The 14,066-nt window shown below is 44.2% G+C and overlaps 1 protein-coding gene across 1 annotated transcript in view; it reads right to left on the bottom strand.

The window, feature by feature from the left end:
• Positions 1–134: 134 nt before the first annotated feature.
• RBKS (ribokinase) overlaps positions 135–14,066 on the bottom strand; it is a 79,356-nt gene continuing 65,424 nt past the window's right edge. Inside the window, exons 6-8 of the mRNA XM_068114997.2 lie at positions 5,985–6,076; positions 5,602–5,790; positions 135–427 (exon numbers count right to left, since the gene is read on the bottom strand). Of these exons, the coding sequence (XP_067971098.2) occupies positions 254–427; positions 5,602–5,790; positions 5,985–6,076 (455 nt within the window). The 3' untranslated portion in view covers positions 135–253. The remainder of the gene's footprint in view (positions 428–5,601; positions 5,791–5,984; positions 6,077–14,066) is intronic.

Here is a 14,066-nt window from a genome sequence, read left to right as displayed (position 1 = left end):
CGACAAAAGCAGATTGATAGTTGGTAGCCAAAAGCTGTTAAAACACTGGAAGGGTCAATCATGGGGGTAAGGGAGACAAAACAACAATCTTCAACTATTAAGATATGGAAACAAAAAAAAGAAGTAAAAAGGAAACGGATTCTCTTTTGTAATTGCATTAATAACAAACAACCTTCTTCAAGCAAGATGTTAGAGATTAAGCCATTTCTCATGATGGACAATAATTAAATATATAAAAATACAGCCATACATTTCAAAAGAGGACATCAGGAAGACTTGAGCGGTAGGGATAACTGCTCTGCGTGCCTCTTGCTGTGACACTGACTGCTGCAACCATGCAGGCTCGTCGGGCTATTTCGACGAGCTCGAGATCTGGACGCCGAGCCAAATAAAAAGCCAATGCCCCCACAAAACTGTCTCCAGCACCCTGCCATCCATTCACACAAGTTCAGTAGATTTTACCTCTCTGCCACAAAAAGATTTTTAAAATAAAAATTCAATTCAATCATCGTTAATCTACTGTCTGTCAAATTGTAATCTTGATTGCCCGATATATTGCGGGTTGAAACAACTGAGAGCAGCAAGATCAGAGTCTAATCTTACTATAATTCACCAAATGTCCGTCTGTTTGTCTGTCCATTCCCAGGTACCGCAAAAACGGCTGAACCGATCGCAACGATATTTTGGGTGGGTAATCCTGGGACTCCCTGGAGTAAAATAGGCTATATTGTTTTTCCAATTTTTCCAATTTTCCAGTTTTTCCAAACACGATGGAATAATATTTACCAATATGAACAGTGATGTGGCTTTTATTGGTTCACGAGTTATCAAACAGAGTGACCACTATATTCGTCATGGGTGTGTGTCTGTCTGTCTGTCTGTCCGCAGCATAACTACCCGATGATATCATCCGATCTTGATGAAACTTGGGTGGGAGGTTGATATCATGATCGAGTTGTGTCCTGCCTAGAGTGGGCGTATTGCGCCCATTGTGGGCGGAGCCACGCCCGAAAAAGATGTCTTTTTAGGGGGTACTCGAGTTCAAGCTACATCTTCTCCGAGGGGTTTGGTGGAATCCGACAGGGGTTTCGGTATTTGGTTAAGCCAATGTCATGTGTGTAGCCCTATAGAGCTCGATTTTTCATTTTCGCCCCAAGGTCATGGTCACAAGGTCACGAAATTTAGTAAAAGTCAATTTTTGATGGTTTTATTACATTGTTCACTTCCTGATAGGGTGAAATGTCATACATGTTTTTATATTATCACATACATCATGAAATACAAGTTTTCCAACAAATTTCAGAATCTTCGACCTTTGACCTTTGAAGGTCACAAAAGTCAAATTTTCAAAGTTGTCGGAATCGAACCGAATTTTAGGTATTGTGTAGCTAACTAGTCTCAAAACAGATAATACATTCCTATTTATATATTTTCAATGTCGGTTTTGAGCTTTGTCATTGAATACCGCTCGCTTGTGAACCATCGTCGTCTCCTGACTTGTTGAAATTATACAAATACTGTTTGGATTTTGATGACAATTATGAACCTGCTGTGAATGCGGAAGTGGACAGATGACGGCAATGCGCGGGTTTGATAATATCCCAATACAACTGTCATTCAATCGTAATGTTAAATCGTTAAACGTTAATCGTGTCAATTGTTTTGTTAAAGTATCAATTGAATGAATGAATGAATGATCGTTTTTAAGGCCATTTTCCCCGCTAAAGCGTGACAATCATGGTTCCCTGTTTGAGGCAATGCTTTTATGGCCGGATGCCCTTCCTGACACCAACCCTTAGTCGCCTCTTACGACACGCAGGGATACGGTGTACCTACTCTAAATCGGGGTACACACCGGGATCATTCATCCCAGCAAGCTGGTACTCAATTTGCCGACCTCGGAAGGATGAAAGGCTGAGTCAAACCCCCTGGCGTTAATTCAGCGATCGACCGGGATTCGAACCCAGGATCCTAGGATCCCAAGCCGGCACCCTAACCGCTAAGCCAACACCAGGCATGTATGTTAAAGTATCACTAAAATGTATGTTAAAGTATCAATGCATGTTAAAGTATCAATTGATGATTGGAATTGAGTGAATACAATTACGATTTTGAATTCGTAATTGTGTTCACCCAACCGTACGGAACTTCACATCAGGATTTAAATATTTGCTTATGTCACGAATGTTGTTAAAAGTTTCTTTTTTATATTAATGTTATTTAATTTGTGATTGGAGTTATGCTGTTTGGAATGAAAAAAGAGATATCGAGTTCAAGTGAATGACGAAATGCCAGGACGGTTTCTACTTTCTAAACATGACATTCGCGGATCGCCATATGCAGATTCGCCATTGGCTGGGTATGGAACACACATACCTGTTTGTTTGCAAACAGGTACATTTTTCGTGGAAGTCCTTCACGAACTTGCTGTCCATGTCTGCCGTGCGACTGAAGGTGCTACAGGAATGTGGAATTTATTGGTTTCATGCTTTAGCATTCGCCGTTTCTGCATTGTCTGTTTGCTTCTGGCCTCCCACCAGTGCGTAGCACGGGTACCTCACTAGTGCAATTATAAATCACGTTTGGTCCTCCACCAACGCCAAACATTACATAAATTGCACAAACTGCCTAATAAACTTCTGAAAGAAAAGTGAGGATCACTTCTTCTTTTTTGGGGGGAAAGTTCTACCAGTTTAATGACGTTGTGGACAGACAGGTTGGGTGTGTGCCAAGGATGAATTGATTCGATTTTGGTGAAGATCCTGATCCGGACACTAGAATTTTTAGTGATTCTTCAACATTGAGAGATGGGGCCAAAAACAATATAGTGCATGATATTGCAAAACGTTGTGAAAGGATTAGGATGAATGGTGGTGGTTTGTTGGGTGGGTGACAAGAACAAGCAGATTATATTTTGCTTAATGTACGGATGCAGATCCGGCTTATCGGTGCGATACAAAACAAACTGTACAACCTGGCGGAGGTATGTTATGTGCTCTACCGACTGCCATTCTAGTCTTTGTACTTTTTTTGTCAAACTTTTATCTGTTCACTCCGCAGCACCTGGGACAGTGGGACAGGTCCACGCTTCTTTTCTACCCATTTAATGCAAGGAATCCGATTCAGTCTTGCACTGCACGCTCAAGTCCTGCCACCACCTGAGATCTACACATTGTGCCTTCCCATGTCTTGCCAGATTTTTGCGTGCATGATCATTGTCTCTATGGTTCCATAGTTGGCTCTTTTTTCTCGTGTTGCTTTCTTTTACCAGTAAATTATCCATGGTAGGTGCTCCTACACTCAAGCGGTTGTGGAGAAAACAAATTTTAAATCCAATAAAGGTGAAAAAGTGAGGGCAGAAGAAAAAAAAAAAAGGTAGACAGAAAAAGAAAAAAAAAGAGGGAGGAAGAAAAAAGAAAAAAAGAAAAAAAAGAGGGCCTTGGCGGACGTTCAACATGGTCAAGGATGGTTGTGGACCCTATTACTACATCTTGTTCCTACACTGAAGTGAAATCAATTTTTTTTAATTTCTTTATTTACAATGAAACCTACATGAATGTCATTATCATTGCAATACAGGGCCTGCATGTATGGGTGGCCAACCCACCACTGAAAACCCCATGTTGCACCAAAGTAAACCCCCACCACCCCCATACCGAATGTGGAACTCTGTCTCCACAATTTAATAGCAACATGCCAGAGCATTCTCTACAGTTATGAAAGGGTACACCAGGAATAGATGTCCCCTAATAACAGAAGTGTGTTGCATAACAGATTTTTTTTAATTACAAAAAAAAGGATACCTGCATTCCCATAGGTGGAAATGAATACAATCTTCTTTCATACGCAGCACAAGGCTGTGGGGTATCATCATTGCAGGGTAGCATCGTGGCTGTGCCGCTAATGCAATGCCCTCTGCTGGTTATGGCAGGAATTGGTCATTTATTTATATTCTTCCCGAGGGACACCGTGGGATTTTTAACGGTCACCAACTAATGTCAGCAGACGGAACCCCGTTTATCGTCCATCTGAGGGTCGGCACACACATCGACGAATCACCCTGCCTGTGAAACACAGGGATGGTCGGGATTCAAACCCAGTGGGTCGGGACTCAAACCTAGGCTCGACAGCTTAGAGGCGAGTCTTAGCCATCCTGCCAGCCCAATGGATACAATGGATATTGTTTTAATGTGACTGCTCACCGAGAATAGATGCGATGTGAAAAAAAGAACACGTCACAGCTCTTAGCCTTCAATTTGGCGCATCACACCGCATTGTCTCATCTTTCAAAGTCGATTTCCATCCTTCTTGCTCTTCAGTCTCCGGACACTATAGAGTGCGGAGTGCTCGTGTCGTCGTTAAGACGTGACACTGCCAAATAATTCTTTCAAGTGATGGAATAATTTAGTGTCTTCAATGTGCGATTCTCAGTGACGAATCTTAAATGTAGGACAGGCAGATGTGCTTTTTCTCCACTGGCTGGTGTTCAACTCAGTAGCATATCCCGTGGTACTTTAAAATACCCAATACTTTCTCAGGAGCTCATTTGAATCCAATATGGTATGAAAACTTAAAATGGCGGCGATTCATAAGTACGCTGCCCACCCAACGCAAAAAAATAATGCACCCTGACCGTCAAGACCATGTGTGACCCGGCCTCGCGGTGCTTGCACCGCTCCACCCCGACCCCACTTTCCTAACCAACCTTTCCTAAGATAGGTGGGTGGTTCGTGTGCAGCCACCTGGCTGCTGGCTGCATCATTTTCAGTGGGTGCGTCTGCCGCTGATGCAAAGCCTCTCGATAAGCAGTTATCTGGTACTCATTTTGCCGACCTCGGAAGGATGACAGGTCGAGTCAACCCACCTCGTGTTAATTCAATGGCACAACAGGGGCTCAAATTCAGGACCCTAACATCTCAAGTGAGCTACCTTAACCCTTGAGCAAACACCATGTGTTGGGTAACTTGACAATAATCCTCATTAACAGCGGACATGTTGTTAGATCACGCCAAAGCACGGACCACGTTCAGAGCTAGCCAAATAGCCATCTGTTCGTGAATAAATAAAAAACAGTTTTTCTATATTTGAAGCTGTAGGCTTCAGCATGGTTGCTTTCTCATGGTTGTGACCCTTCAGCTAGTCATCTAGATTTTAGATAACATACAATCTTATTCCCTTTTTAGAAAGATGCAAAAGTCATTTGACATTCATGGGCTGAATCCTAAATAAAATAACCACCTTTAGAGGCCATTTTTCCCCGCAAAGCGGGGGTTGGCCTTTTTCGGGAACCGTGGTTGTTGTTGTTTTTCGGTCCCCTATTTGAAGCAATGTTTTACGGCCGGATGCCCTTCCTGACGCCAACCCTTTTTGCCGCCTTTAACGACAAACAGGGAATTACCAGTGAACTGGTACTCAATTAGCCGACCTCGGAAGGATGACAGGCTGAGTCAACCCCCCTGGCATTAATTCGGCGATCGACCGAGATTCGAACCCAGGATCCTTGGATCCTAAGCCGGCACCCTAGCTGCTAGCCCAACACCAGGGAGGGCTGAATCCTAAATAAAAACTATAATTCATTGAAACATTTGGTAAATGGCTTACCGTAGTGTCTATTACTTGGACAGACCGGCTGGGAACATGATGTGGTGTCGGGTCTCCGTTATGTGCCACAACACAGCCACTGGGACCCAGAGTGATGATTGCTGCTTGACAGCCATGCTTCAAGAAGGATAACGCAACCGTTTCTGCTTCTTCAACATTTCGCACAGGTTGTTTGGCCAAAATTTCTGCCTGTTTCAAAAACAACAGGACGTATGTTGATACAATTTTGATGAGCTCAAAATAGTTTACAAATACGGCATTTGATTTGGTTAAAGGCACTAACATAAACTGCCCGTCTCTCATGACACAAACCAATGTGATTCTACCAAACAATACAATAACAAAGCAAAGACCACAAGTATAAACTTCGCAACTCACTCTACCTCCGTTTCATTGACACACAAAATGTCTGCCAGGTCATAGAGCTCGGGATCCATGTCTTCTGTGGCTGGAGCTGGATTCAGGATGGTCTTCACTTTTGTACAAATGCATTGGGACCAAAGAAGAGAAGGTGGAGCAAATATTTTAATAACAAAAACAAAATAAAATACAGAGTTCATAGAGCATGACACGCTGCGCAGTGTTCAAGTACATACTTCAATTTTCTTATTGAAATAATGATTTTAAAGATCGTTTAAAAAAAAAAATCCGAAGTTTAGCACCACCGAAGTAGTCCGAGACCACTTTTATACACTGTAATAAGACTGTCGCAGTTTAGGATATGGGAGCTTTATTGATCACCATAAAAAACAGCGTCAATCGGCATCGTACATAGCCATAATGGGCGGCCTCTTCTTCACCCCGATACTGCACCCTCTCATATGCCATGCCCACTCCCATGGGCTGCACATGACTGCTCCTATTACATACACCACCCCATTGAACATGTCCAAGTACTGCAAAACTGGAGATTATTGGAAGCATTATGAAGATGATTTGTGTTCGACAGTGTTCAAATGTATAATTCAATTTAAAGGTATATTGAGGTTTAAAGGTGTAACAAAAAATACATTTCGGGTTTTACCCATATTTGACTCAGTGTCTATTATACTACCCTATCTAACATGTTATATTAGTTCTACGTGCCTGTTTGTGTCCTTTATAACATTCTTTTAAAAATGGGGCCAATACCCCTGGTGCTCACCTGGTAGAATAAACAGTATACTACACTGATTAAAGGTATTTTAAACCAATTTATTTCAATGGTTGCTAGGAGACAAGGCAGCATGTAGAATCATAATAACGCAATCACAAGACTTCAAACAAACACACAAAAAATACCTATTTTGGAGGGAGACCCTGCCCCACCCCCACCCCGCCTCCACCACATCCCACAACCCGCCCCCGCCACCCCCCTTCCACCACATGCCACAACCCCCCCGCCACACCCCCTCACTCCCCACCCCCTGTAGATCCCGATTTTTCAAACGCCATGAACAAACTTTGGTACATCACAGGCGATGAAAGTTGTGGTCAAGTTTCATGAAAATGGTGTGTGTAGTCTCGGAGAAGAGAACAAATACCCATTTTAGGGGGTCAAACCACTCCGCACACCCCCTTAAACTCCAACACATTTTAATGCTGTGAACGATCTTTGGTACAACACGGGTGATTAAGGTTGTGGTCTAAGTTTCATCAGAATTATGTGTGTAGTTTCTGAGAAGAAATCAAATACCTATTTTGGGGGGCACCACCTCTACTCCCCTGAGGGCCCGATTTTTTTTAAAGCCGTGAACTAACTTTGGTAAATCATGGGTGTTGAAGGTTGTGGTCAAGTTTCATCGAAAGTGTGTACATAGTTTCCGGAGAAAAAAAGCAAATACATATTTGGGGTGGGGCAACACACGCAGTAGACCCCCTCAGGGGCCGATTGTTTCAATGACTTGAACAAACTTTAATACATCACAGGTGAGGAAGGTTTTGATAAAGTTTCATGAAAATGGTGTGTGTAGTCTCAGAGAAGAGAGCAAATACCTATTTTAGGGGGTCAAACCACTTCACACACCCCCTTAAACTCTGATTTTTTGATTTTTTAAATGGCATGACCAAACGTTGATGCATCACGGGTGATGAAGGTTGTGGTCAAGTTTCATTGAAATTGTCGGTGTAGTTTCAGAGAAGAAAGCAAATACACCATTACCTCCCAATACCATCTCTACGTGCTGCAATTTGGCATCGCCGGCCGATGGAGGATGTTATTTATTTCTTTGGCATGGGGGTGGTGTACTTTGAATGGAGCTCGACTCATACTTGGTAAACTTATGCAATGCATCATTTGTGTGAGCAATGTCACAACTACCTTTAATGCACTACCTTTATTACTTTGAAAGGCCAAACATTGCCACATTCCTCTAGATGTGTCCAGGGCATCTATAAATTTACAAGAAACAAGTCGCTTTGCAATTGATTTTTGCTCAGAGGTTAAAAAAAAAAATTGCTTCGAAATTGCCTTCAATACAACAGATAATGGCTTGAAAAGGCCTGCAACACTGCTATTGATCACTCCATGCATTTTTCCTTTGGTGGTGACTAGATGAACATCAGAATATCTTTGCAATCCCCAATCACTTGCACACAACACGAGGCAGCCTTCTACCCATAATATGGTGATGTCCTATTTGTCTGCCAGCTTTGTGCAGATGTGGAAAAAGAAAAGTTAAATTGTAGTTTATTCAGCCTGACCCATCCTCTCTCATGTCGAACTAATTCTCTCTCTGAGTAGACAGAGTTCACTATGTGCCAAGGAACATCTTTTCATATGTTTTTGTATTCATCCATTGTCAAAATCCACATTTGTGTTATTGAGACCGTCTCAAACAGAGTAGACTAAGTGGACATATGCATATGCAAAGTCACTAAATAAGCATTGGATGGGTCAAAGATCAACTCATCAAGCACAGTTCCACTCAAGATTATTTAAGTCTGCAGAAACCACTGTTACTCCAGCAGCCATCACTACAAGGATAAGTCAATAAGGTGAATTTTACTATCACTATTAGTGTATGTATGCAATTCAATTGTACTTTTTATGCGACGTTGCAGGACGAGGTACGAGTCATTTGGTAATCACCAAGTACTCGATTTCCCCATATGTGGAGCTCGTAAAAGTGCTGTAAAGATGGGTGCCCCACTATAGGATGCACCATTATGGAGCAGAGAAAAGTCATCAAGGTTCTGCTTTGTGAAGGTGTCAAAGCATGCGATTATACATAAGAGCATGACTGCACAATATGGGAAAAACTAAGCTCCGTCGGTATGAAATTTTTTTTTTACGATATCGATACCAGATATGAGCCCGTGGGCTCATATCTGGTATTAAAAAAGAATAATAAAAATCAAAAACAAAAAAATATATATATATATATAAGCTTGGTGTTGGCTTTGCGGTTAGGGTGCCGGCTTGGGATCCTAGGATCCTGGGTTCAAATCCCGGTCGATCGCTGAATTAACGCCAAGGGGGTTGGCTCAGCCTGTCATCCTTCCGAGGTCGGCAAATTGAGTACCAGCTTGCTGGGATGAATGATATGAATGAATGATACCAGCTTGCTGGGATGATGTGTACCCCGATTTAGAATAGGTACACCGTATCCCTGCGCATCATAAGAGCGTGACCAAGGGTTGGCGTCAGGAAGGGCATCCGGCCATAAATACATTGCCTCAAACGGGGAACCATGATTGTCATGGGGCCCGCAAGGTTAACCCCCGCTCTAGCAGGGAAAAATGGCCTGAAAACGATAATTCATATATATATATATATATATATAAATATAAATGTATATATAAATACATACACTACCGGTCAAAAGTTTTAGAACACCTCAAATTTTCCAGTTTTTATTGAAATGTAAGCAGTTTAATGTCCAGTGAATAACCTGAAATGGTACAAAGGTAAGCAGTAAACTGCACGAGGTTAAAAAAAAAGTTTAGGTTAGCAGAAACGGGAAAATAATGAATTGCACAGTTATATTGTAAAAAAAAAAAGACTTTCTTCAGGGAACAAGTAATTGGGTTAACAACTTACAGCTGTTCCGCAGCAATGTAAGTAAATTAAGCCTTGAAAGTTGATGCAAACAATTCCTACAGGTGTCCCAACCTCTGCTGATTACTTGATTACAAACCCCCTGTCTGTATAAGAGCAGTATTGGAACAGACTGTTATTACACCCTCTGAAGCATTATTTGGACAATATTGCACTGCAGGAAGTAGTATATTAGAAACTTGAGGGAAACTGACAGGAAGAGGTCTGGCAGACCCAAAGCCACAACAGAATCAGAAGACAAGTTTCTGAGAGTCAACAGCTTGCGTGATAGGCGGCTCACAGAACAACAGCTTCAAGCACAGCTTAACACTGGTCGAAGTAAGCAAGTTCCAGTTTCAACTGTGAAGAGAAGACTTCGTGCTGCAGGTTTGACAGGTCGAGTGGCAGTAAGAAAGCCATTGCTAAGATGGCAAAATAAGAAAAAGAGGCTTGCCTGGGTCATGGAGCACCGCCAGTGGACGACTGAAGACTGGAAGAAGGTCTTATGGACCGATGAATCAAAATCTGAAATCTTTGGTTCATCATGTAGGGCTTTTGTACGCCGTCGAGTAGGCGAAAGCATGGATCCTCAGTGTGTGACACCAACTGTCAAACATGGAGGAGGAAGCGTGATGGTCTGGGGCTTTTTTGCTGGATCCAGTCGGCGACTTGCCCAGAGTGACTGGCACCCTGAACCAAAAGGGCTACCACAGCATTTTGCAGCGCCATGCAATACCCTCTGGTATACGCCTAGTTGGTCAGGGGTTCATCCTACAGCAAGATAATGACCCTAAACACACCTCCAAGCTATGTCAAAACTACCTTCGAGGAAAAGAACAAGACGGTAGGCTTAAAATCATGGAATGGCCAGCACAGTCTCCAGCCTTAAACCCCATCGAGCTGGTTTGGGATGAACTGGACAGAAAGGTAAAAGCAAAGCAACCTACAAGTGCAACACATTTGTGGGAACTTCTACAACTGTGTTGGGAAGAACTTCCCGAACAATATTTGATTTCCATTGTCGAAAGAATGCCACGAGTGTGTTCGGCGGTTATATCTGCAAAAGGTGGCTACTTTGCCGAGTCAAAAATTTAAATTAAATTTTGTGTAAAAAAATGATTCAATGATTTATTTTTTTATCTCCAATTGTTTATTTGTTCTCTGCTTAATTTCAGAGTACATCGAGACATTAAACTGTGTAAATTTCAACAAAAACTGAAAAAATTGAGGTGTTCTAAAACTATGGACCGGTAGTGTAAATATATATGTATATATAAATATATATATATATATATATATATATATATATATATATATATATATAACATATATATATATATAAATATATATATATATATATATATTGTTACAGACGTGGCTTGGATGTTATTCACCGAGCGGTTTTGGGATGACCACGTCTGCACAAGATTATACTCGATCTTATACCCGAAGCCGAACGTTGACTAGTCGCGCGATGCTAGGTCAATGAAGGAACAGACACACGGCTGGGATTAAAATGACGACACCAGGGATACGGTTCTCAAGACCTCCGGAGGAGATTATATTCGTGCGGAAGGTCAGATTACAGGGACGAGAGGTACAACATAGAAAGACAAGCACTTAGACACAATCTTATATTATTCCCAACAGACGACAGATAAACGGGACAAAGCTGACTCACACGGGGATTGATGGAAAGGACAGGCGGGTAGCGATGGCTCCAGGTGCACCTGGGCTCAAAGGTCAGAATCGACTCGGTCCGGTCCAGAGATGCGGGGAGGTCGCAGCGCTCGGATGGCGTCTTGTCTGCTCAAGCTGGGGGCGCATCTGACGTCACATCCGGCGCGGGGCCGCGTATATCCGGCGGGGAGTGACACGCCCTCGGCTCGTTAGCTCCGCCTCGTGGAATCGGCACGTTGCTTCTCATTGGGTGCGTGCGGGGGGGTTACCGGCTCCGCCCTTGACGAGGAGCTGACAAGGAGCCCCTTTGTGGTAACCCCGTGGAGCGCATGGTCTGGAGCGCGTTGTCTGGAGCGCATTGTCGATGGCGGCTAACCGAGCCGGTGGGAGGACGCACACTCCCCCCCGCGCAGCGCCGTGCCCCTCTGTTGTTGTAGACGGGGAAGAAGATGGGAGGAGGTATGGGAAAGGTCCTAAACTCACTACTGATGCCATATAATCACATTCTGGTGCAACGAAGTCAGAATTAATGGAAACGAGTCCTTAACTGACAGATTAAGAATAACTAGGAAGATGTCCGAAAGTGGTCTACGTGTGGTGCGGTGGACCTGGGCACGACATTTAATGGGGGAATAAGGGGAAGGTCGGCTCTACTGATTGTTGTTTACAGACAATGGGACTAGGGAAAGGGGGATTGGGGAAAGTTGGGGAGTATTGGAGAAATAGGGGAATATTTACAAGCGGATATGGAGGCCAAATTCCATATTCGCAACATTGCACCCTTCTCTACCCTCGGGGCGTCCCGACCCGATAAATTCTTACCTACTTTAGTGTGGCACGCAATGTAGTTCCCTCTACTATTAACTCTACCCTGAGTGCGACAGTTTTACAGATATTCACAAATGAGTAAATATGTCCCCCTGCGACGTTGCACCCTTCTCCTCACAGAAACACACCCACAGGATAACCGAATCCGGAAAGAATTCTCAAACTAAACATACAGCCGGTAGGGAGCATTATTTACACAAGACTACGCTGATATTTACACTACGATCCAGGACCTGTTTTTGGAGGGACACATGCAGATGTTATGCATAGAGAGAGCACGCTTGCCAGCATCGATACACCAACCCACGAGTGCTCTGTGGCCGACGGCCTTTAATAACGTGCAGAGCACCCTTCCCGAGCATCAAAAGCACCACCCCACCACCAATCGGTGCAGTCAGCATTGTTCATTGGAATAAAAATAAATTCGACAACCCCTAACCCTGCAGGTGTCTCTTGCTCTTCTTGTGGTGCACTTGGTGTTAACTAAAAGTGGTTCACCTGTATGGCATAGGTGCCACGTTGACCCATAGGTCCATCCCCGGGTGGTGCTTGGCCGCAAACGAACTGCGGTCCATTGTGGGTGGCCACAAACATTGCGGTCCATATGGTGTATCGATCCCGGCAGCAAACAGCGAAAGTGCAGGCCCACAACTGCGCAGCCAGCACCTCTCTCTCCTCTCTCTCTACCCCAAAGCCAGATCCTCGGAGGTGGGAGACAAAAGAAGAAACAAGTGAGTAAGGTGGTAAGGGCACAAAAGTGCACGCAATGTAAGATGATGCACACTGGGGGCACATGGGAACCAGGTGAGACAGGTACGTTTCTATCGTACGCCCCCCCCCCCCCCACCAGGTAACCTACATGGCCCCTCCCTTACCCCTTACTGTATCCACACAACACAACACTACCCATAAACATCTACTTTACAAATCAACAAACATCCCTACTGTCTTCCCCGTTCCTCCCATAAACCAAATTCGTCTTCTCTCCCTCCTAACCAATCAAATTTGCCATTTTCAACTCAACATCAAAATTTGCCATTACCAATTCATCATCAGTCCCTCCTAGGGAGGGAGAGATGGAATCACCCCAATGTCTCATCCACGTCGTGATGCGTCTCACCAATCCACACAGCAATTCTCATTTCCTGCAACAAAACAAAGAAAACACAGGTGTGGAGTCATCATCATCACCACTGGTAAGTGGCTGCGTATGGTGCGACAGGTTCATCAATCCTAACTATTTCCTAAATGACTTTAACAACTTTACACTACCCGGGGTCTTTCTCCGGCCAAACCATTGGCCCTCTTACACTATGGGTTCTAAAAACCAATTCCCATTGGCCAAACTGTGGTGCTCTTCAATTTGGGGTCTCACTCCCCCGATTCATCTCCCGGTGCCCTCGCACAATTTCTGGGCTGTGGCGTGTACCTCTCCCAGTGGGTCTACCCACCTGCACACCTCCACCACTGCAGTTGCCTCCGAGCTTACCTGCTCCTCACCCTAACCTAACTACCTGGGGCAGGCCCTCTGGCGCTCTCCCCACTCGGTGCCCTCTCTGGCACTGGGCTGCCCGGGTCCATCCTCTGGATCCTCGGGCCCCATCCACAACTCTACCGGCTCCCAGAGCCCACCTGCGGCCTCACCTGGCCGACATCCTCACAGTGGCGGAGTGCCCAACCAACTACACACACTAACAGGCTACACGCCCAGCCATTTCCACGACACTAATGCACCCATTCACAACACCATTCTGCAACCGCACCACAAATGCCAATATCCAACCACAACTTACCTATACCCTCTACCTAACACTTACACTACCTGCCCCGGGTATTCGTGAAAGGGGTCCACTCTTCCCCCATTCACACCTTCGCACCATGCACACCACTCCGTACCACTTACTCCAACTCTCTCCACACACCTGTACTTGCACACCTG

The sequence above is a fragment of the Myxine glutinosa genome, chromosome 5 (assembly GCF_964187855.1).
Source record: "Myxine glutinosa chromosome 5, kmMyxGlut1.1, whole genome shotgun sequence".
In the NCBI taxonomy this organism is placed as follows: domain Eukaryota; kingdom Metazoa; phylum Chordata; class Myxini; order Myxiniformes; family Myxinidae; genus Myxine; species Myxine glutinosa.
The sequence above is the reverse complement of the archived record's forward strand: the minus strand, read 5'-3'. Positions and strand labels throughout refer to the sequence as shown.